Source organism: Myripristis murdjan, chromosome 8, assembly GCF_902150065.1.
Source record: "Myripristis murdjan chromosome 8, fMyrMur1.1, whole genome shotgun sequence".
Classification (NCBI taxonomy): domain Eukaryota; kingdom Metazoa; phylum Chordata; class Actinopteri; order Holocentriformes; family Holocentridae; genus Myripristis; species Myripristis murdjan.
In genome coordinates, this window is record NC_043987.1 from 11,564,159 (window position 1) to 11,588,645 (window position 24,487).

General features: G+C 40.4%; 2 protein-coding genes across 3 annotated transcripts in view; both read left to right on the top strand.

The window, feature by feature from the left end:
• The window catches only part of LOC115364214 (phosphoinositide 3-kinase regulatory subunit 5-like), an 84,944-nt gene extending 70,385 nt beyond the window's left edge, over positions 1 to 14,559 (top strand). Inside the window, exons 5-21 of one of the 2 annotated variants that reach the window (XM_030058678.1) lie at positions 2,246 to 2,358; positions 3,122 to 3,222; positions 3,348 to 3,416; positions 3,667 to 3,805; positions 4,147 to 4,216; positions 5,333 to 5,510; positions 5,798 to 5,969; positions 6,199 to 6,267; positions 6,457 to 7,295; positions 8,055 to 8,180; positions 9,055 to 9,186; positions 9,379 to 9,472; positions 9,571 to 9,647; positions 10,200 to 10,293; positions 10,433 to 10,515; positions 11,529 to 11,647; positions 13,158 to 14,559. In XM_030058678.1, the coding sequence (XP_029914538.1) occupies positions 2,259 to 2,358; positions 3,122 to 3,222; positions 3,348 to 3,416; positions 3,667 to 3,805; positions 4,147 to 4,216; positions 5,333 to 5,510; positions 5,798 to 5,969; positions 6,199 to 6,267; positions 6,457 to 7,295; positions 8,055 to 8,180; positions 9,055 to 9,186; positions 9,379 to 9,472; positions 9,571 to 9,647; positions 10,200 to 10,293; positions 10,433 to 10,515; positions 11,529 to 11,647; positions 13,158 to 13,305 (2,610 nt within the window). In that variant the 5' untranslated portion in view covers positions 2,246 to 2,258 and the 3' untranslated portion in view covers positions 13,306 to 14,559. Of the gene's footprint in view, positions 1 to 2,179; positions 2,359 to 3,121; positions 3,223 to 3,347; positions 3,417 to 3,666; positions 3,806 to 4,146; positions 4,217 to 5,332; positions 5,511 to 5,797; positions 5,970 to 6,198; positions 6,268 to 6,456; positions 7,296 to 8,054; positions 8,181 to 9,054; positions 9,187 to 9,378; positions 9,473 to 9,570; positions 9,648 to 10,199; positions 10,294 to 10,432; positions 10,516 to 11,528; positions 11,648 to 13,157 lie in introns of those variants that run through there. The other variant, XM_030058680.1, reaches the window with a different exon arrangement.
• A 315-nt stretch (positions 14,560 to 14,874) lies between these two features.
• Positions 14,875 to 24,352, top strand: pik3r6b (phosphoinositide-3-kinase, regulatory subunit 6b). The gene is made up of 20 exons (XM_030058681.1): positions 14,875 to 14,922; positions 15,517 to 15,573; positions 15,664 to 15,759; positions 16,440 to 16,531; positions 16,672 to 16,740; positions 16,965 to 17,097; positions 17,283 to 17,352; positions 17,505 to 17,688; positions 17,856 to 18,003; positions 18,337 to 18,429; positions 19,231 to 19,588; positions 19,730 to 19,823; positions 20,446 to 20,565; positions 20,945 to 21,055; positions 22,507 to 22,612; positions 22,725 to 22,798; positions 22,899 to 22,989; positions 23,326 to 23,378; positions 23,488 to 23,588; positions 23,764 to 24,352. The coding sequence occupies exons 2-20, from the start codon at positions 15,558 to 15,560 to the stop codon at positions 23,918 to 23,920; spliced, it is 2,166 nt and encodes a 721-aa protein (XP_029914541.1). The 5' UTR covers positions 14,875 to 14,922; positions 15,517 to 15,557; the 3' UTR covers positions 23,921 to 24,352.
• The last annotated feature ends 135 nt before the right edge of the window (positions 24,353 to 24,487 follow it).

Consider the following 24,487-nt stretch of genomic DNA (forward strand, 5'->3'; position numbering starts at 1 on the left):
GACAATATGATCCAGCCACATGAATACAATAAGAGCGCAACAGACTAACACCTGTTTCCTCAGTCAGACAATTGACACTGCTCAAAGGAGGTGGAAATGTCAAGTGCTACTGTTCTGCAGACAGGTCTTTGCCAAGGTCAATGGACACCTTGTACCATTTACATTTTTTGACTTGGTTATGGGTGTCTGGGTTATCATGTTGCAAAGCAGAAATCTGTTATAGCTTTGGCCATTTAACATATCACATATACTGTCTAGAAGTAATAGTATTTAAGCTTGTTCTGCTTCCACATTCATTTTAAGTCAAGTCACCCTGGATACAAATCTCAGCTAAATTCCAGTAATTCCCACATGAAGGTAATTTTCCTTCATATCAACAGTTTTTGTAAATCCCTGCTATTTTGTGGTTTCCGGCACAGTTTTTGGCATCTTTGTTCACTTGCATCTGACTTTTTCCTCTTCATCTTTATTAATGCCTGTATCAGCTAGATCAAGATTACTACTTAACAGTTTCAAGCAGCAAATTAAATGCAAACACATAACACGTATGATCTGTTTTGGATCTCCGGCAGGGATTTCTGAGCTGTGTGGCTTTAACAAAAACAATAAATCAACAATTACGCTAAATCTGTGTCAACCTTCTGATTTCTGTTGGTGCTTCCGGGAAGGCCTTTTCCTGTTTTGACGGGCACAGGTGATCCCAGTTTCCCATTCGTGTAGCTACACACATTATTCGCCAGCGGCCGCAGTGACACATCTGCCTCTGGGTCACAGCTGAGCACAATTACAGCTTCCCCTCCGCGCACATCAACAGATCCTGTCTGTCAGCCAAATATACAGTAGAATCCTGAATATACTGTAGGGGAATATTTGTGACAGTGACAGCTTTATTCTCAGCCAGAGGGGTTTGAGTCAACACTGTCTCATACATGCTGAAAAACCTGTCCATCTTAGCAAGTCATTTAGGTTCACATTGAGTCTTAAAATCTTGTTTTTTTCGCCAAACAAGTGGAAAAATTGACAAGTGGGATGAGATAATCCCACTTTTTTCCAATGTGGTGTCATGTGTTTGAGGAAATTTTCTGGGAGCAGTATAAATATGATGAAACAGGGCAGAATAAAGCAGGTCGGCCCATTAGTGTCACGTAAATGACACTTGATTCAAGAAAATTAATGGAAACAAGTTGATTAGCATTGTAGCCAAGATGAATTATCTCATCCCACTGGCAGATTTTATCTCTGAATATGAGACCGAATGACTTTTTAATTTGGATTGCTCCCTTTCAGTGTCTTTTTTCTTTATATCAGTCACAATAAGTGATGGAGCGGTACTTGCATCTTTGGAAAAGCGTAGTTTAATCTTTAAAGTCTTCAATACTGTCAAGGAAATGTTCTGAAAGAGTTTCCAGAAGTTTCCATGTTGTTGTGTGTGGTCAGTGTTGAAATTTAATGGCGTGCAACACCCAGTGTGGTTTCATTTGTCAGTTCCACAAGCATGCGTGTTTTACCTCAGGTGTCATGTGATTTGCAGCAAAGATTGGCCACTTAACATCAAACTGCAAATCCAATCACTCAATCCGTGCTCGACATTTTTTGCGTGTCCGGTCCGAATTGTTGAGCAGGTTGCTCAAAGCATTGCAAAAATGTCAGCTGAGACTTTGTTTGTATTGTGAATAGCTGTTGTTTTACATTTCTGAATGGTGCTTTTACCTCAGATGACCTTCCAATGGTGATTACTACTTTAAAACAAAACTTAAATACTGCCTCTTGTTAAAACAGCTAACATGGGGATCAGATGGGTCCTTTTCCACCATTTTTTTTCCATCCCAGCTCTGACTCATATTAGATCCTTGGAGGCTGATTTTAAGAATGAAAATGCAGAAGTTGTGGCTGCCTTTTTCAACCAACTCATGTCCGCTCTCCTCACAGAGCCAGTGACTCACTGGTTTTGGTAGGAAGTGGCTGACTATATTCTCTCCCTTGCCACTCCTGCTGTGGACATTTGTCTCTGTTTGTGTAAACGGGGCTTTCATTCTGGACTCTGGAGCTGCATTTTTACTGTTTCCGTGGCAGAGGAAGGCAACAGGGGTGATCATGAAGTGACAAAAGCATTAACAGGAACTCTAGACCGCTGCAGAGATATTGTTATACCAGAACACAACAGTGTGTAATTGCGGTCTTTATTTTGGGACTTCCTGTTGGTTTGCCTGCTGTATTTTCTATCAGTGGTGTGATGCTTCTGTAGGAGATGATCTAAGATGGAGCAGAGCTCGTGCACAGAGGATCGTATCACGCACACCCTCGAGCGCTGCCTCAGTGACCTGGGTCTCAACTCTCCTGACAAACAGCTCTGGAGTGGTAGGTCAAAACCCCCGACTGAACTGTTTCACTGCCCGTGATGGGACAGTGTTGCTGTAGAGCCTCTGTTATTTGATGTGTCATGATGTTTGTTCTTGCAAAGCTGAATCTCCAAATAAGCAATGCTGGGGCTAGATGGCAGTTACATTGCCACTTCAAGCACCCATTAAATTAAACACAAACCAAATTCTTAAGCAGCTTGCATATGTTTTTTACTCAGAAATTCTGAATTTTGAAATGAAAGTGTGTAGGAGCCTCGACCACTATAGAACATTTGTAGCAATTAAGCATTAAACCTTCTTGTTTAACCTTAAAATGTAATTTAAATGGTGCTTCAGTGTCCGAGAGCATGTACTTAACATGTTAAAAATGACAAAAGTAGTAAGTGGATTTCTACCAATTGTGCCAACTGTGCCAACCAAAAAGTATACCAAGAGTTATTTACCCACTTGGAAACAGTTTGTCATCAATTGCGTCTTGCGACAGAGTGAAATGGGAATTGAAAGTGGTGACCCATCAAACAAGTGACAGAAAACAACATGGGGGTTGGGAGGTTGTGCAACACATTAAATTTTGAAATGTTATCACCAGGGATGCAGCTTTTGATTCAGGGGAATGTAGTATAATCAATTCACTTTCCTTTGACTGCTTTGGTGCTTATTACATGTTAATATACATACTATGTTTTCTGTCTGTCCGCAGAATACCGTGTGAAAAGGAGAAGTAACAGTCTGCTAATTTGTGTGTTTTTTTCTGTCTCCAGCCGGGCTCTGCATTAACCGCTGGTGTTTGGAGGAACTAGTGAAGCGAGATCCACATAACTTCCTCATCCTACTGCAGCAAATTCTGAGGAAAACAAAGGAGGTGATGATCTTATACGCCGACAATCAAATTCATATCATACACTGATCAGGATGATGCAAATTTATAAAAGCTTGACCATTCAGCAGACCATAATTAATGCCTTGATTTTGCTTTGTCTTGTGCAGGTACTGCTGCAGTGTCAGTATGAGCTGGTGGCGCCCCTCGCTCTCCTGTTCTCATCAACTCTTCTGAAAGTGAGTGGGCAAGGTTATCACCATCATTTGATAACCCAATTAACCCAACCATGTTCCATTTAGAAATGATTAAACATTTATATGACATCTTAGCCTCTGACATGTTTGTTTTCATTTCAGCAGTCAGTAATTCCTCTGTGAGAGCAGGTGTCAGTTTTCTCAGTCAGCGTATATTTCATTTATGAGAAGAGAGTCTTTTCAAACTGTTTGCACTGAACCCCAGTGGTTGTCTCTCCTGTGCGGCTCCCAGGTTCCTTACCTGGCTCCAGACTGCGGCGTGCTGCAGGAGGCGTACCTGCTCTTCCATTGCTTCCTGTCCTGGCCAGAGCCTTGCTGTTCTGCCAGTAAACGCCTGCTGCTCATCATCCAACAGGAGCTCAGAGCACCAGGTAGCACTGATTAATCATCTGAGGTCTTTGCTGCCCTGATTTCATGTTTCTTTTGCCTTTTTGGAAAAATAAGACAGGAGCTGGAATGGAAGACAGAAAATAATTTCAAATACAACATATAATCCAGTAATATTATCTAACAAAAGGAGAAAATGCCTCATAAAAAGAAAAGAAAAGAGAACCCTCACTACTTTCCCCCTTGGCTGGGAGATGAGGAGTCTTGTTCATGTGTGGCAGACTGACTGCGACCATATGGGGGCACTGTTTACCTGTAAAGTATCTGTCATCTGTGGTTTCAATGAAAGTGAATTAGAATTCTATCTGTCAACTTTTTCTTTTAGGTATTTCTTTTCAAAGACTGGTGAGGGAGGAGCAGGGTTTAGACCCTGAGATCCATTCATCTAAAATTATGTAAGTATATTCAGTGACAGTTAAAAATCAGATCAGCAGTGGCTATATCATATTTCCATAACCAGCATATGCCTAACCCTCATCATAACCTCTAACCTTATCCTAACCTTATCCAACCCCCCCAACCCCCCGCCCCACACACACACACACAGTCACCAGAAAATGCTAAATAATTTTTTAAAAATTTTATTTATTTATTTTTTAAAATGTATTTTATTAAACAAGAACCATCCACAAAAAAAAAAACAACCAAAAACAATATTAATCTCAAAATGAGAAGCGATGATTTATGCCAGATTTAGCAATAAGCTATTTTGCATCTGCAGTGCCTGGGCAGGCACACACACAACAATCACCAGACACTGAAAACATTCATTTACTTGTAATGATGCAAATTTAATGATTTCCTATCAATTCTTAAGGCTTATTTAAAAAGAACCTTAACTGGTGTCAGCATGGCCTGGGACCAACAGGATATACAATAATGATGATGGGGGGAATAAATCACAGCATTCAAAACTGTTTTTGATGCTTCTGTTGTTAGTGAGTCCCCAGTATATCTACATTTGACAATGTTATATTTCAGTGTTTTACTTATCTTTTTAATATTCTTTCAAAAGTCAAAGTGGAATCCAAAATCAAACCTAAATATGTAACCTCATTAATGTTTTTCATTATTTGTCCATTAACACTAAAATGTGGATAAGCTATTTTTGTTCATTTGCAAAATACATTGTCATTGCCAAAGTATGAGTCACTCAGCCACTTAGCAACTTTATGAAGTGTTAATGAGAGCTTGTTCAGCATCTCTCCAATGAGTGAATATGACTGTGCCCTCAGCGTACATCTGAATATCCATGTCTTCACACACAGATGGGAGATCACTGATGTATAAGCTGAACAGCAGTGGCCCCAAAATTGGGCCTTGTGGCACTCCAGCTGTGCATGATTTTATTAATGACAATAAGTTATTTATACAAACACACTGTGAAATACCATCAATAAAATTACATTCTACCAAAGCAGAAAACAAAAATATTATAATATCACTATGTAATTATAATATATTTTCCCATGGAGACATGTACTGTATGTATGCTTGTGTATCTCTGTTAGGACGGTGTTGTTAGTGAGCCCAAATGAGGATGTCCCTCCAGAGGTCAAGTCTGTCTCCGAACAGCTGAGCAGCCCCCGCCACTCCCACAGAGACATTACAATCAGTCTGATCCTGCATGCCCTTCAGGCAGCTCTGGGTGCCAAACACCGCCTGCACACTCTGCACACGGTCCTACAGGTGGGTGAACCAACACTCTGAGACACACGTCTCCTGTTCAGGCGGAGATGTTTCTCTTACTGTCTGCTTTTTTGTTTTGCTTATCACATTATTGATTGGTACAGAATATCTATGTACATACAATAAATCCTCTTCCATCTCACAATTGTTCTTTTTCTAAATTGTCATTTATTGATTTACTTTACTAGCCAAATCTCTGAGATGTTCAGTCATCTGTCAACTACATTATGTCGTTCAAACAATAATGATACAATACTTCTAAAACCAATTTACTTTTGTTGTCCCAGACAAAACAGCCAGAAGAGCTGGAGCAGCTCCTGGCAGCAGTAACAGACACTATGGAGGCAGCAGCATCCACAGCAGATCTCAGCACAGCTAGAGAAGGTCTGTTGCACAGTATGGAGAGGCTTGGAGACAGCCTTGCAGTCCCAACTGAAGCTGACGACAGCTCAGACTGTGGTAAGGGAGACAACGTGGTCAAATGTATCAGTGCTGTGGACATGGAGATAATTGTGAATGATCAACAGTTATTAAGGTAGTCGTGTTTTGATCTGACATTTACGAATGAGAAAAATGTATCTATCTTATATAGGGAAGGAGTGTCTCTTGGTTTATTTGCAGGGTCTGTGGAGATTGCATCTATTTTTCAAGACTTTCCTTGAATAACAGTATTACCTCCTCTCATTAGGGGCTGTTGAGACTTTGGTGCTGCCCTTTCCCAAATGTCACATGTGCTCCTGGGAAAAAGACAACTTTGGTAATTAGTTCTACACTATCTGTAACCCCTGCTTCCCATTTTGAAATCCACTCTCTTCTTCTGTTATACGTGTTGTATATTATCTAGTAAATCTCTGGTGTGTGTCATGTAGCCTCCCATCTTATGGATGGTTTCATTTTTTGTCTGTTGGATCTGATGCCTCTGATTCAGCTCTTTTCATTCAAGCAGATATTCTGAGTGACATTCTCGACGAGGATTCCCCTCCAGACTGTTTCGACAAAACAGAACTACTTGAGGATAATAATGAAGTAAGTGCAAGTGAGGAGACAGATGCGGAGGACAAGAAAGTGGACAGTGAGTTTGAAAACCACCGCATCTCCACCGCATCCTCTTCCTCTAGGGACTCCATGTTCTCCAGCTACTCTCTGTCCTCCAGCTGGTCCGTCCCGTCCACACAGTCATGGTCTTCAGGGGTGGACAGTGACTACAGCGAGGACACAGAGGAAGGACAAGACAGCCAACCAAATCCCAGGAGGAAACCCAAAAAGAAGTCCAAGTCCCTCTTAAGAGTGGACCGCCTCTCCTCACTTTTCAAGTCTAATCGCAGCCCTTCTGTCTGCCGCCGTGTCCAGAGCATGGGCTACCACGGTGATGTCATCAAGGACTTTCCAGCAAGTAGGCCACAGTTCCAGCGCTCCAATTCCCTGCCCAGACCACTGCTGGGATCAACTGTGTCCCCTCCTGTTGCTCGCTTGGATCTCCTTTCTCCCAAGAAGCACATGTGCGTCCGCAGGAGGCCCATCCTGAGCTGCGATGAGGGGGATGTACCGAAAGTGACCACTCTGGTCAGGGTGGTGGTATTTGGGGGTGACAAAGAGGCCGGCAGGCTGGCTAGGGCTTACAGTGACCTGCAGCAGAAGGAGAGCAAATGTCCTCGTCTCACCAGGACGTGCAAGTTGCAGTTTTACTTTGTTCCCACCAAAAAAAGAATTGTAGGAAGTCCAGGAGGAGGACAAATCGCAACCGAGGAGCAAACAGGAACTCCAGTCAAAGCCACACCCCTGACGGTGAGACCTTAGTCCATTCAGAGTATAATACCTTAGTGTATACAGATGTACATATGTGCATGGTACTATAGTAGTTATAATAATACTGTGGTGCACCATTGTTTCCATACTCCCACTAACAGGATACTGGAGATTAGATTTCCAGGTGGGCCATTTTGGAAAATCTATAGTATTTTGTGGGCCAAAGCTGTTATGTGTATGGGGGGATCCAGGACTTTGCTTAGCACTCATGTTAATTGTCTCAGTGTAGGGCAGTATTACACATCTCCATTCCCACAAATTAAAACTGCTTTTTATACATACCATTACAAGTTTGGAGCAAATTATACAACTTGAAGTTCTTTTTTTGTTTTTACAAAGCGATACACTGTTTGCCTAGCATCACTCCATAACATAACGTGTACAGTCTACCACCAGTGCACTCAGGACAGGCAAAGAAGACTACTATGTCACACTGCTATGCGTTACTGCTATATTTTTTCCCAACAGTTGACAGTATTGTACTTTTCTATAATTTCAAAGTTAGGCTGGGAAAATCAACAACATATTTTCTGGACAAAAAAAAAAAAAAAAAAAAAAAAATTGATTATCACAAATAACCTTGTGCATCACTGAAAAGGCCGGCTGGACTTGGCCCGTAGGCCACCAATTGAAAACAGGCCTTCTACAGAGTGTTAATAAGATATTAATAATGCATTTCTATGATGGAGGTAGAAAAGGTTGGCTTTCTGACTCATTCCCGTTTCTCTGCTCTCACAGGAGTCTAATGGCTTTGTTCAGGAGGACAACACAACTGATATCGCCCAGATGATGGGAATGATCGATCCGTGGTACGAACGGAGCGTGCTCAGTCTGCTCAGCCTGTCCTCTGAGATCCTTTGTCAGGTACCTCAAATACTTTATTTAATAGCATCACCTTCCTCTGTGCTGATTTAATTAATTATTCAAAGTTAAAGCTGAATGGAGCAATTCTGCACTCTAGAAGTGACAGCAAGAGATAACTGCAGAAATAGCTCAAATTTGAAAGTTTTAAGGACCTCATTACCCAGAAATCATGTAATGCAATGTCATTAATCTCTTGAGATCTTAATGATTACTTCTCATTTGCTGCGGTTTTGCATTCTGCTCTCATGTTTTCATTTGCCACAGTATCTTAATTGCATACTGTGGATATTGTAATCTAGATAATTCTATTTGTTTTTTCTTTTAAATAACAATATTGCCTAGCAGAGCTTTAATTTCTTTATTTGGTCAGTCCTTAAAATGCGTGCTATTTCTGTCACATACATCAAGAAACACGTGAGAATCTAACTTTCCCCCCCGTTGTTGTACCAAGCAAGAGGCACTTTTAATGATAAATGAAACCACTAGGATTAATTATTTACATCTTTTCATCAAATAAGTGCAGAGGAACAAATTCAAGTAGCCATTTTTCATTCAGCCAAACATTTCCTCTACCCACAGGTGATATTTGGATTTTTACCATTTGAGGCAGGGCTTTGTATTCTGGGGAAAGCAGAGTACAATATAGACAATCTAGGTTGAAGAATGCTACAAGTCTGTGGACATGCTGATCCTTACCATGTTATATGTGGTACACAATATACAGCATTTTACAGTGTTAGGTTGGTATATTCTACTGATTTTTTTTTTTTTTTAATAGTTGCTGTTTGTGTAATGTGACAACCACAGGTACATAACACTGTCATTTAATCACAAAACATTTTCTAAAAACTGATGTTTGTGCTCTGTTTCCCAGACAGCTGGCAAGGTGGACAGCACGTTGGTGAACAGTGGTGCTCTGGAGCGTCTTCCCCTGCTGGCTGACCTGGTGCTTTATTACTGTAGACATGCAGACCAGCCTGCCCTGGTGCAGCTCTACCAGGCTGAGGTCAGAAGAGACAGATACACACGCACACACACATACACACACACACCGTCACTCACTGCAGCAAATATATTCATGAAATGGCATGTGTGCACACACAGTTCCAAATGAATGTACATCAAGGCACACATGCAATGGACACACACACACACACACACCACATACATTTTTAATGTTGTTTTTTTCTCTACACAGCTGACCCTCGCTGGAGGAGAGAGGAGACGAGAGGTGTTTATTCATTCTCTGGAGCTTGGACACACCGCTGGAACACGAGCTGTCAAGGCTATGGGTGAGTCAGACAGACGTACCCAGATACAAACACACACACACACACACACACGCACATTCACATAGACTAATATATACTGCGTTGCATTCTTTTTGTAGGCGCCGCCAGCAAAAGGTTTGGCATTGATGGTGAGCGAGAAGCAGTCCCTTTAACTCTAGGTGTTGCCTACAACAAGGTACCTGTTGTTCCTGCTCTGGCTCCCACACATTCCCGCTAACGCAAAAATACAAATTGTTGCTCACAGCCTGACAGCACCTATTTTAAACTCTTCAACTGAGCGGGTCTCATCATCACAAATGCATGCTGTGCAGCCAAACTTTGTTCAAACCCACATAAGTTTATTTTATTTATTTATTTTTTAAGGATTATATTTGGGCATATTTGTGCTTTATTTTAAATTCTAGTGGAGATGCCCAGGTTTCCAAAGACACCAAATATTTCCTGCTGAACACAAGGAAATGTGTATAAAATGATACCAAAACATCTAGATATTTTCAACTTGATGTAATGCTGCAGCCATAAAAACAATGATTTGTTGGGTTTGCATATTTCACTCAATGTAAATGTGACATAGCTTCAATGAAGAGCTGGAACCAGTAGACACAGAATTTAAAGACTTTGTGACACTGTCCCACAGTATGGATTTTTTTCATCTAACACTGAAACAACTTAAAGGGAAATGCAGGTAAGGTTAGGTTAAACTTGTGTCATCTACCCCCTGTTACAGGTGGCTGTGAGTGGGAGGAGTCAGTGGACGCAGGCGGAGATGGTTTGCACATCAATAAATCTTTACAAAGCCTGCAAGAAACCTGAGCTGCTTGGTATGTGAGCTTAAAATATGGTTACCATGCTGAGTTGCATATTTTCTACTTTGATGTAAGTCTATTGTCGTGTCCTGTGTTATGTCTTTCACTGCACTGCGGTTTATGTGTCATCAGTAGTAATGTCCCCTGTGTCTAGACTCACGGATGGAGAGTCTGCAGCTGACAATGACAGAAGTCCTAAAGAGACAGTCATCCAAGTCTAAGAAGGGCTACAACCAGGTGAGGTCCATCAGCAACATGGATTAACCTGTTTAGAATAAACACAGTCTTATTTACGGTCTCTGTTTAGAGTGACAGTTAACCCCAAGACAATATTTTTGACCCATCTTGACCCTAAGGCTGTAGGTCACTCAGATAGTTTTTAACCACCAAGCACCATGTATGAAGCATGTGATCCCTGAAGGCCAAATTCCAGGAAGTGTTTTTGAGATGGAGCCTAAAACAACCAGAAGTATGACCAAAATCAAAAATAGGTCATCTAAAAAAGACAAAAAGATTTTCAAAAGATTTACCCATGGCCTAGTGCAACCTATTCATCCAGACAGTTTCTGTGTGATTTGTTGAGGTGTTCAGTCTGCTCCCTCCCTGTCGCCTGTCACCCCACTACAATGGTGTCACAGTGGTGCAGGCAGGTGGACCCAAATGCAAAGACTGGATGACTAAACTAGATGATTAAATTAAAGTCTTTAAGTGCAGACGAAGATGCACATGTACAGGTGAGACTGGCAGGTAACAGGAACGGAGAGCTGTACGGAAAACTGACAACTGTACTGAATGGAAAGTGAAGAAATAAATGACAAACAATTGATTGAAGAAAAGTAAAAGCAAGACTGCATACACGACTGGCTCATAGGTGAACAGAGTCAGCGATCTGACAAAGAACAAAGCAAACTGGCTGGTAAATACTATTAAGCTAAAGAGGAAGACTGGATGATGAGCATGTGTGGCACGTAGAAGCTGGGAGGGGACTGATTTTGGAGGGAGGAAGGCTGAGGAACTAGATAGATGGACTAAATTGATGGGAAGAGTTTCTTTGCGAACTATTTTGTTCTGAAGAATACTGGAAAACTGTATCTACCTGTCCCCAGTGAGTACAATATAGAGGTGCATAGATACAGTTTGCCGGTATTCCTCAGCAGCAAATAATTCCCAAAAATAGATCCCCCTTACAATGAACTGTACCTTTAAATCTCTTCCCCTTTACATTTTTCCCTTCAACTTTCCACCCGCAGCACATCTCGATATCAGAGGTGAAGGTGGACAAGGTCCAAGTAAGCGGTGAAGGTGATGGGACAACCTTTGCTGTGTGTCTGGACCAGGACGAGAAGAAGATCATCCAGAGCGTCACCAGGTGCAGCAGAGAGACGCCACATACTCTCATATCATTTACACTGCAGTCTCAAAACTGAGACATGTGTCGTGGGTGATCTGACCACACCTGGTATTAGAATGTGTCTCCACATGTGTCTCAAGTGACCTCGTGTGATCGGATCTCATTCTGTTTGCAAAGACCAAAAGCGTTATTGTTTTTAACCTGCAGGAGGCAGCAGTGCACCTCCCATGCTTAGGAACCCTACCTCCATCCACGAGAATTCAATTTGTCTGTTGTTTCTGTTGTTGCGTCCTGTTGTTGTTCTGCACTTTAGTATGACGGTGTTGACAAGCGAATGAGTCCGCACTTCCGCTTATGCAGAGCACATCAGTTGAGTAGGCGGTCCTTAAATGTGGCCCAGGACACATTCACACACACACACTGCTAAAGAATGTAGCCATATGTGGCCCGACCATCCCTGAATGAGGTCTGAGGCTGTGTCCGAAATCACTCACTCACTCTCTACTCCCTACTCGCTATATAGGGAATTCAATGTAGTGGACTATATAGTGAACTCAATAGTGGACCGTTTCGGACACAACTTCGCCCGTTGTTCGGCGCCGTTCCGCAATGCATGACGGGATATATTGCCTGGTTAGTGACCATCGGATGTCCACTACATTTTGCGGTGGATTGTGGGATACATCTAGTGGACTATATAGTGAACATAAATATCACTAGACATTCGGACACCCCTACAAAATGGCGTAATCACTATATAGTGCACTATATAGTGATTAGGGAGTGATTTCGGACACAGCCTGAGTGGTCAGATTTCAGTGCATCCTAAGTACAATCACACCTGATGCAGAGCAGCCCACCTGTGACCAGATCGCCCAAGACGCATTTTAATGCCAGGTGTGAACAGGGCCATAGCTTGGTGTCGTTCCCCTAGTTTTTAGAAATACATTAAATCCAGGGCTTTAAGTAAGTAAGTAAAGTACAGGGCTTTAAATATGTATGTCATTACAGATTACTGAATGCATTACAGATTACGGAATGGATGCTCCAAAATTTAATCTGTGAGGTATTCCTTATAGTCAGTAACTTAATCTAAATACTACACATTACTTTTAGAATACTATGATTTGCATTAATTTCCAGATTATCTGCAGTTTACTGTCACTAGATGTCAATGAAATGCAAGGACACCAAATACGACCTAACAAGAGAGGGGACAATTCCAGCGTAGGCGGATGCTCCATCTGATTAAGCAATGATGAAAATAGAAAATAAATACACAATGAACTTCTAAGAAATCTCCACAATAATTTGAATATGTTGTAAAAAAAAAAAAAAAAAAAGAAAAAAAAAGTGCATTCCACTCACCCTATTTTAAACTGTAATTGATTACAGTTACTCATGTTATTGTATTTTAAATATGTAATCCTGTTACAACCCAGGATAAATCTGTTATATCATTTGAGTCTTGTAATGTCTGTATGCAGTTCTCAGCTCTACATGCGGTCACATTGTACCTTGTTTGCAGGTGTGAGGTGTCTCTGTGCTGCAAACCAGGAAGCAGCTCTGACTGGAGGTCTTACAAGCCGTCACCGGGCCAAATCCAGCCCCTGCACCCTTCCTACTGCTCTCTCCTCTGCCTCCCCATCACCACCTTCTCTGCCTCATATCCCTGACACTCGCACACTCGCTGCCACCACGCCGAGTCAAGCTCCACTGCACCAGGCCGAGCCACAGAACAGAGGAACTCACAGATGATGATTAAAGGGACTTTTCCAGGACTTCATTTTTAACACAAAATTCCCATTCATTTCTATTAAAAGATTTTTGTTTTCCTGGCCTCTGTTCCTCATCTCTAGCCTGTTATACACAGAGGGGGGAAAGAACATTATTTGGAGTTAAAGGTGCACTGTGCAAAATTAAGGATTGATTGAAAAGACCATTAAGACTCGACTGACAAATTTTGTGCTTATTCCACACTCTCTGGCTGGACTGCAAGAGCGGGGCCAGCCCTGCAAACACAAACGCCACTGACTCACTGAGAGATGAAGTCACACCATTCGTTGGCAGAGTGCTGGGATTTTCCCACTGGCTGTTATCATGATGCACATACGTCATCAAAACAAGCCTCAATACATGCCTTCCAAAATATTTCCTGGATTAATCTTCAGAGCAGCTGCTTTTTAAATGTAGTCACACCGCTGCTGCAGTAATTAACTGTACTTGTACAAGTCGGCGACTGACTACCTTAACTCCCAGATCTTATTGAAGCAGGCTTATTTCCATGGCTGTAGCCACCTATGAGGATTTCTTAAATAAAATGAATTAGTGATATTTAACTGTTTTGACATAGTCTTGTTATCTGTTAAGTCTAAAATGTCCTCACTTTTTGGCAAGTTTCATATATATATTCTTGAGAGTGTCTCAGATGAATTGTAATTTTAAAGTAGATACAGAGAAAAGCTTCCTCAGAGACTTGAGGGTGGTAACATTTTTTCCAATCCTCCAACTCATAACCTCTGTAACCTCTATAACAGTATCACAACTCATTTCCGTGACACACGATTTTACTTGTGCAGTGGAGCTGACTGTTAAATATACATTTGAATGCTGGGAAATGCAGATATGTACTTCAGGTGTTTGTACTGACATGTTCCTCTTGTTTGTTACGCTTGTCACATTGCATTTATTACCTCTTTCCTCCTCACAGAGGTTGTGGTTGGAAAACAAAGACAACAAAAATTGCTGGTATTGTTGGTAGGAGGATATAACAAGGAACTTGTCACGGCAGGAACATTTTTTCATTTGGAAAATATTTAATGTTTCAAATGTAACACCTGAAAACTGCCAACTTTATTGCTATTGTGTACATTCTGTTGACCTACTTTCAACAGTGACAGGGTAATAGCCGACTTACAAATGTATGTAAAATAAGCTATTTATTTTTTTTTAAAGATTAAGATTAAAGATTTTTTTTTTTTTTTAAATAATGCGCTTCATTTTACTTCAGTTGACAACACAATTACGGCTTTAATAAAGAAATACCCATATCAGTCAAATTCATTCATGCTTGGCTTTATAATACTTAGACAGTGACTCAGGCTTCACAAATTATTTTTCCTCTACTTCCTTACGATTGCACACACCCCATCTGATTCGGACACAGTGATCACTATCAAATCACCTGTCTGACGCTGCTCAGACAGCATTAGGGTGTCACCCTCGAAGCAAGACTGTTGCCCACGGTAACATGTGGTAACGTGTGCTGAATACCCACGTGAGGACCTTACCTGGTAAGTTGGCTTTATAATTGAAGTACTTCATGATAAATTAAACAACAAAAGAGTCTTGTGAAGTGTTGGTGCAACTTGTTTTCATTTGTTTACAAGACAGAGTGTGTACCATTTGTTTGTTCCACCTAAAAAGCTGCTCTTTATATGCCCAGTAGTGGATCAGTATTGGGTACGATTTCTTTCAAGTTTGAATCAATACAAACTCATTTGCATTCAGTCAGGTCACAGCTCTGGATGGTTGATAGAAATATCGACGTATATATTTCTAGTGAACTCACACCGCCACATGTTGACGTGAAGGGACTGCACTGAATCAGGTGTCAGTCTTTAGGGAATGTGTGCAGGTGAGGTTTGTGTGACTCAGCTGGAAATTTAATCAGATACAGTTTTGTCTATTATTAGGCTGCAGAAACTACATGTCTGTACTAGTCTTCCAAATCTTCAGTTTACAGGTGACAGGTTAACAGATTTTAGTGATGGGACAAATAAGCTGGCACGCTGTGCTTCTTAGTGGCAGGAGATGACAACATCAGGTCTGAAGGACTCAGACCTCTTGAGAGTGAATATGACTGTTTTTCTTGTGGCTTTCCTCAGGTTTTCTTTTTGCTGTCCTGAGCTTCTGTAGAGACAACAGGATGGTTGAGCCCACAGGTAAATACTGTATTTCCTAAACTCCTAAATAAGGTTTGGGGTTGTCTGTGAACATGACTGTGTGACAGTGATGGTGATCTTCATCTTTAGCTGCGGTGGACGTTTCTTCAGCTGTGGAGGCTAACTTGTACAACAGTGTCCAGGCTATGGTGAGGGGGATAAACAGCCAGAATGCTCCTCACAAAGGTAAGACATGACAATGAAAACCCTTGTTCACCTGATAAAATGAAGGTATAAAAGACATGTTACTGATATTTATAGTTAGTACCAACTACAGTACTGTCACATATCACTAAGTAAGATGCAATGCAGACACTGCAAAAACAGGGAGCCTGACAAGTCATTTGCTGTAGCATTATTGTTTTAAACCATGTTCTTCCTTAAAGAAAGAAAGAAAGAAAGAAAATCTGCCAATATTGTGATCTCATTTCACTTGGTTCTTGATGATGATGAAAATTCTTTAAACAAGTTGGTATGTACGGGAAACTTGTCCAAATATCTTACTTCATGCAAATGATTTATTTGTGTTTAAAAATAAAATTTTATGACTGATTAATAGACAAAAATACTCAAGATGGATGCAATAAAAACATCTTAATTCATTTAATATTACAGCGAGTTTTAAAAATCTTGTTTTTGTGTCATTTTGTTCATACTGGTGGGCTAATCTGCCTTATTCTGCCTTGTCTCAACATATTTATTCTAAAACTGCATTGGAGACAAGTGGGATTATCTCATCTCACTGGCAGATTTTTTTTTTCAATCAAGAAAAACAAGAATCATGGCTAATATGAGGCTAAATAACTAAGCGCATAACTAAGAGGCTAAAACAATGCACACAGCAATAATTAACATCTGTTCCTTAGGGATGCTGCGATGGGCTCTTCATAAGAGAATGGAGACCTATCCTGATCAAGGGGTGTCATTCATCAGCATGCTGGTGAAAGAGCTGCAGAAGGTTTGTGCTTCATCTCCTTACCTGCAGCTACAGATGAGGACAGATTCGAATTCAGGCTGCTTGGTTAAACATGGGAAATTTTTGGTGGCATGGGGGGGTATCACTTTGTTAGTGTAACATTTGTTTGATTTTTGCTGTAGGTTGATGAAACAAAGAGTGACATGCATGTCATCCCACAGCTGCACACTCTCTCCTCTGTTGTTGTTCAGGTAACACACAACTAAAAAATCAGTAACAATGACAAGCTTTGTTTAGCTGAGACTTGCTCTCTTGTCTTCCCCCAGAAAAGGCTTATTCTTTATCATTCGACAAATATTTCTGGCTTTTTGTTTGGTTGTTGTGTGACAAAAAGCTGTTGATTTGCAGGCCAACAGACAATAGATTGTTCTATTTTATACCTGTTATTTTCTTTTTTGTGTGTCTTTACTTGCAGCCAGGTGCTGTTCCTGACGGTCTTTACCAGTCAGTGTATGATGGCTTGATGAAATTACTGGTATTACCTCTGCCCTACTCTGCTGTTGCCATAAGTAACCTGAGGAGCATCAGGATGGAAATGAGCACACCAGGTATGACACATCAATGAACATGTCTGCAGAAGGATTTTTAAGGACAACTGTTGGTCAATAGGAGAGTAAAATAAAAGAAGTTACAGGATGACACACATACAGTTCAAGATTGGTGCACAGGATAATGCTATAAAATAAACCCTTTATTCCTCTCAGCTGGTAATTTCATATCACTCCTCCAACAGGTGCATCATATCACAGGAGGGTCACTGCTGAGCAGGACTTGAGGAGCAAACATTTCTCCTCACAGGAAAAGTGAGTGCATTCAGTGGTTCATCTGCCTGTGTTTTCAGCCTTAGGAAGATGGAGCTTTTGTGCAGAATTAATTTTGTTTTGTAATATATTGAGTGGAAAATTTTATCACAACCGGTGTGTCCTTCCACCCTGTTTGCTGGCTCTCTCTCCAGGGTGTTTGTGCTCGCAGACCCAGCTGTGTTTTCTGGTCCACTGGAGGCAGCAGTGAGAGCAGAGTTAGGGGTGACCGGCCCGTCCACAGACACACTGACCCAGATGAAGACAGTGGTGCTGCACACCCTGCAGATGGTGCTTGGCAAGGCTTGTGAAAGCACCATGCTGGTTCAGGCTCTGGAAGTAAGCAGGAGTATACGAACACGAGGAGCATTGAGAGATAAAGATGTTTGGATGAAATGCATTTGTGACGCAAGATTCTGTTAAAAGGACTGCATAAATGTTCTATTCAAATGGCTTCAAGATGCATTTATTTCTAAACAAAGGTGATATGTGTTTGGATGTTGCAGACTCTGAAGGAACATTTGGTACAGAGATATTTCCAGGAAGTTTCTCTTGCTGTGGAGCAGAGTGTCGAGCACGGTGCACTCGGTCACACAAACTACCTGAACAGACTTCAGCACATCTACAGAGACATCATGACGACCTCTAAAGGAGGTGTGTGTTCTGCTGAGACAAGAGCATAGCCACATGCACCATGGGTCATGAGAAGCTGAAAATGTAGCAGAAGCAATAATCATATTATGTGCATATATGGCACATACATTGACCTTTATTTTTAGTTAAGGCTTTTACACTGGTGTTAAGTAGTGGGGACAAAACGCAAAATAGGGCAGGGAGGTGAGTGAGGCCCGCAAATGCATAAAAAGGTTCACATTTACTGAAACAGTGACCAAATTGTTGTTTTTATTTGTAGTAGTAGTGGCAGTAGTAGTAGTAGTAGTAGTAGTCGTAGTAATAGTAGTATTGGGGTTTGTTGTCTTTTCTCAGGAGCAGCCCAGGTGGATCGTGGCTCTGTGTACCGGACTGCAGTCCCCCCTCCGCAGATAAACTTCCTCATGTGGAACAATGACGAGGATCTATGTGAGTCAATCAGAGGAAGAAAACTTGCCAACATGATATATATCTGTTCATACAACACCCACAGAAGAGTGCATCTCAAATAGATGAAATGTAAATGCTGTTGCTACTGTACATTTGGGGTACCTGAGTAGCTCAAGCCATGGGCCAGGGGCCGCTGGATAAAACAAACCGACTTTCCTTTCAACGTGTACACATTCCAGTCATTTGTCCTGCTGTAACTAACATGCTAACCATACCATGACATAAGGTACTGGCCACAATAGCAGTAACTTCATTCCCATTTAACTCCCCAAACCATTATATATCTAAAATTAACCCCAAATTAATTAATTAAATTAACCCCCAAAATACCAGAAAATTCACAATTTGCAAACAAATTGGAAAAAAAAAGAAAAGTAAATGACCAGGAAAAAGGCCCGAAAATGAAACAATAAATAATTAAATAAATAAGAATAAAAATAAAAGTAAAAGTAAAAATACAAAATTAAAAAATATTATTTTAAAAAAGCAAAGTAATACATTAGAGGATATTAAAAAAATATGTATGATTATGATTGCACAGTATACTTAAAGTGAAATTACAAGACAATGACCATTACCAAAATAAAAAAGACTGAAGTGAATTTTGTTCAGATGGAGCAATAAATATCTGGAGGGATAAAGATAAAGAGTTCAAGGGAAACAACTAGGACTGCAGTAACTTCTGCACATATCCTCTGGGATTTGACTGGCTTTTGTTGGGGGGAGGCATCAGTGTCCTTTGAGTATCTATGCTGTACACTAAATTGAGTTTTCATGCAGGGGATCTGCTAACAAACTTTGCCCTGGCTTCGTGTCCTGACCCTGGTGTGGAAGAACAAGAGAAAAGAGATTCGGTGCAGTCTGTGGACAGCGGGATAGGGTTAGTGAGAGATCCAAGGGAATTTGACAATGACAAAGAGCAGCCTCCAGACAGAAATCCTCAGACAACTTTGGCCCAGAGCCATGCTGTTCACAGCCTGAAGCTGGGAGATAAACCAACCCTAATGAGGGAGAGGACAGAGGCTTCTTCCAGCAGCTCTCCTCGCCTTCAACAGGAACAGAGTCACACAGCTCGGGTCGTGGTAATGGGGGACGACCGGGTGCTGGGAAGGCTAGCTAAGGCTTATTACCGCATTCGGTGAGGAACTGTTTCATATCCTTACAAGCAGTGTTATGGCAAATGATTGTTCCTCATACTTCATGTGTATGCTTGTGTGTGTGTGTGTGTGTGTGTGTGTCAGTAATGACTGCTACATGTTTTTTTTTTTTTTTTTTTTAGCAAAGAGTCAAGACATCTTATTTTGGACAAGCAACTGAACCTGCAGTTCTACTACATCCCAGTCACAGACAGTGAGCCTGTCCTCCATTCACCTGTGAGTTGCACTGGATCACTCAGTGATACTTGACATGTAACAATTCATTCATCACATCGATAGATCATAAATTCTGCAGATTCAACTGCATTGATCTGCAAATAAATAAATAGAATTAATTACTCTGACTTTTACTTGAATTGAAAAGAGATGCTTTGAATTAAATGATTCACAACTTAACATTCTGGTGATCAAACTGAATACTATGAATTACAACTATTTGGTCAGTAACGTTGTTTTTGGGATTAAATAATATTTAAGTAATGTTTAATAAAAAAGAATGATAAAATAGACGGTAATAGACTAAAATAGACTAACTTGTATATTAAAATCACAAATCACATTTACATGTATGGAAAAAAAACAATAATGGCAATAAATAATACAATAAACCAGAACAGTGTGATTAGAGACAGACATTATCTAGTGATAAATTAGTACTTATAAATTTCAAAATTTTCCATGAGCCAGATTTTGACCTTTTTCTTCAAGTGTATTGATGTATTTGTGGTGATCCTTAGTGAGTTGTGAATCAAAATTAATTGCTGTTATTTGCTGTCACATCTCCAGCTGGTATGAATAAAAAACATATGACATTGCAACGCCTCTCATTGTCTTACAGGGCGGCCCGTGTCAGGATGAAGATAAACTGACTCTGGGCTCATTGTTGGGAAGAGTGGATCCGTGGTACCACTGCAACATAAACAGTCTGGGAGCTGTGATCCCAAAGCTTGCTAAAATGGTAACTAGTAGTTGAAGTAACATCTCTTTAAAGGGACACTTCACCCCCTTTGAAGGAACTCATTATTTCACTTATCCCCAAGCTGTTATGTAGGACAGTAGTGGTGCTATCTTCCAGACACTGACTGGATGCTCCAAATGCTAACCGTTAGCCTCCTGCCATTGAGGTGGACTTCCCCCCAGCTAACAGTCTGAAAAAATAATCACCTTGTTTTAAATAATATAAAAATAGGTGAACTATTCCTTTAAGTGTGTGACTGTTGTTGGTGTGTGCAATGGGGATTTCTGGAGGAGATATGTACAGATAGTGAGAGCCATCAAAATAGAGTTAAATAGGTCATCTGATACCTGTTACCTTCTGTTTTGTCTGTTCACTGCAGCACTCTAATCACAATAAGCCATCAGAGCAAAGCCTCTTCCTGCTGGACACCCTGTCCTACTACCTCCGCTGTGGGATGCAGCCGGTAAACCTGCCAATCTACTCTGTCAAGGTACCTGTAAAATATCAAAGTCACAAGAATGCTAATCTGGAGATCAGAGCTGTCAGGTGTATTTACATAAGAGCGCGGAACTAGTGAATGCATATCTTTAGTTACAGTATATCCTGTTGGGACATTGGAGGGATTCTCCAATGGTTTGGGCAAAACCCTTTTTAGGACTTACCCAGACTGAGACAAGATGCTCGATAACATTTTCACCTCTGTACATACAGTGGTTCGGTTCCCATGGGTAGCATTTGGTGTTAGCTTAGCATAAAGACTTGAAGTCTATGGGATTCATTAGTCTAGCCCCATCAAAGTGAAAAAAATCAACCTTACAGCAACTCTGAAGCTGTCTTAATTATGCAATGTATCAGGTGTGTTTGAAATACACATCTTGGAATAACAAAAAAAAATTGTTAATTTGTGCTGTTGCTGTTGCTGTAATTTTAATTTTTTTTCCCCCTTTGATGAAGCTAGGCTAACAACATCAATAATTAATGAATATAATAGTGAATATGATATTGGACATCATGTCTCTGGCTGGGTACATCAGAAAAAGGATATTTTGCCCAAATTGTTAGAATATTCCTTTTACGGTTTCACACTTTAGCATGAGTTATATTTACAATGTATCTCACTATCACAAAATTAGACTGGCACACACACATTTTTCTATGCTTTCTGTGCTTCATATATTGTACCTACAATAAGATTTGTCTTATTTTGCAGCTTTACTTAAACTTAAACTGGAATTTCCTCTTGTGGGGTTAATAAAGTGTAACTTACTTACTTACTTACTTAATTACTTACAAATCTCCCCAAATTTGATTGTATTATGTGTCTGCTTCATCAGAGGTGTTTTACTTCATTACACTATACACATATTTAAAGGTGCAATGAGTAGCATTTCTAAACATCAGTATGTCATTGTCAAATTGTGGCACCTTGGTACTACCATAACAAATGAGGCCGTGGTCAAGACAATTGTCGGCCTCCTCCTTATGTCAGTGGCATTGTTCGTGCTTGTGCGTCTTCAAATTAAGAACAATTGTTGCTTCCTGTTGCAGAGGATGTTGCTACTCGTCCCCCCTTTTCCTTTTGGGTTTGTTTTCTTTACTGAATAAGCTAACCGTTTTGGAAGTTTTTTTTTTTTTTTTTTCCATAAGCATTTCAATCCTTCTGCCACATGCTCAAAGCTGTAGTTCGGTTTGTGCTGAAAGAACAGCACATCTTCCTATTTTTGTGCCCTTTTGTGCTGGAAAACAATTCAGCATATTTCCTAATCTATCAATGGAAAATGGAGGGATGGTGCTGCCAGTTTTCTCAGTAATGGTCTTGTTTGTTTACAGTGATGTGTCCAAATGAATGTGACAGTATATTGATTATTTATTTATTTATTTATTGGTGCTACCCATAACACCTGATTTCCTTGGCTAAATATAGATGAAATATGTGTTTAGATCACCTGTTCCAGCTCTGATGTGAGATCAACGGTGGAGGAAGTGTTTGTATCTCATCTGCAAGCTGACTTCCCCGAGTTCAGACACCTAAAAGAAAAGCAATCAAGTATGGATCTGGTTTTCTCTCTGCGTATGTGTGTGTGTGTTAGTGCGTACATGAACGCTGACGTGACAGCATTAACATTTGACCGGCTTATTCAGGGTTTCATCTTTGACAGGGGGATCTTCTTTGAGCCGAAAGAAGAGATCGACAAATGTCTTCGGGGCAGTTATCTCTGCCAGTTACAAGAAGGTGCGGGGCATTCCTCATTATTATTTTACATATTTCCTGTTTGAATGCCATTGACTTTGGCTCACAGATGGAATCTTTTCTTTGTGTGTTTTATTGGCAGATATCTTTAAGCAAGCGGGAAGTTGTAACAGGAATGGCAGCCACCACATGTGGAGTGACTGTAAAAATAGAATCACCCACTGCAACTGCAGGTTTGCATTTCATATGTATTTTTAGTGGTATTTATTCACAGGTTTATGACAATGAAAAGAGAAAAAGGAAGAATTTCTAATTGGTTAACTTATATCTTTGTATGACACCCTTTTGATGCTTATAATTTTAATATATATATAATTAATATATATATAATTTAATAATAATAATATATAATTTTAATATAATTAAAGTTATTATAAGTTAATCACCTTTCTCTTTCTCTCTCTTTTTTTTTTTTTTTTTTTGATTATGTTACAATAATCACACAAATAAGTAAAAGTTACCATAAAGCCACAATGAATTAAATTAACAGCCATTTCTTTTTTGTCCAGGTCAGGATTACCTTGTTGTCAGTTTTGACAGCACGAATCCACTAGACTGCACAGTAAGAAGTTATTTACCACTAGTAATATAGACTAATGCTTAATTAGATTTTCATTGCAAAGTATGCAGGTGTCAAAACAATCCACCGACCCTTTCTGTTTGGATCACAGGAGATCCACGCTCAAAACATCAGCATGAAGACGCTGGAGCAGCGAACGTTCACCTTGTGTCTAGACAAGGACTCTCGCAGGACATACAATGATGTTCAAAGGTAATTTTTAACACCACAGCATTTAACCAGCATTGGCTACACGTAAGATTTGAATACTCTGATAGAGGCGCATGACCAACTGAATGCCCCGTTGTCCCTTTTGACCACAAGCAAATTCAACCCGCCGCTGTCATAAACTGTGATAATGTAGTCACCTTCCATCACTCATTTGCAGAATTGAAATTTCTCCCTGCCTGGACCCAGACCACAGCTTCCAGCACCGTGGCAACTTCAGGTTCAGCTTTGAGGATGAGCAAGAGCTGGCACTGAGCCGATGTTTGAACAAGGTCCTGTCACTGCCGATCAACACCTTCAGCGGCGTCATGCTTTGATGGGGGGGATGTGAAGTGCTGTTTGTCTGATGTGTACATACTGTAGATGTTACATGATATGATGCTGTTAATCATGCTCTGTCAACACTGAATCCTGTTACCCTGCATTCAAGTCATTACTGTTTCTTGGCTATTTCATTATGACACAATGGCTTCTCTGTCTTTGCATGAAGCGTTTATCACTTAGGTCTCTCTGTGTATTACTCAGGACTTTCATAAGCTGTTATAATTACATTGCAGCTTCATTATGGAGGCAGAAGAGCACCATGTTTATTGGAGCCACTGTACTGTGCTGAATAGCAAGGCTATACACTAATGGACTCCAGTGCATTACTATGAGTGCAATATGATGACAAGGATGTTTACAGTGATATATGTTTGAACAAAGTCTAAGTGTTTGCTGAGGGAATGCACATGCACCAATGTGTTCATTTGGCAATACTATTAGCCTATTTGTGAATTTTATTCATTAAAACTACTTGTGAAACTAGTAAACTATAGCAAGTTTCAGCTGCATTTGTCTCTATAAGTGTTTTATATGTGCACAGGCGAAGTTGAATGAACAAG

Bases quoted from the DNA above. Each gene is read 5' to 3' on its own strand.
- pik3r6b (XM_030058681.1), top strand. The intron at 20,566-20,944 runs GTAACTAGTAGT...TGTTCACTGCAG, and splicing joins TCCCAAAGCTTGCTAAAATG to CACTCTAATCACAATAAGCC. The intron at 23,379-23,487 runs GTAAGAAGTTAT...TTTGGATCACAG, and splicing joins CGAATCCACTAGACTGCACA to GAGATCCACGCTCAAAACAT.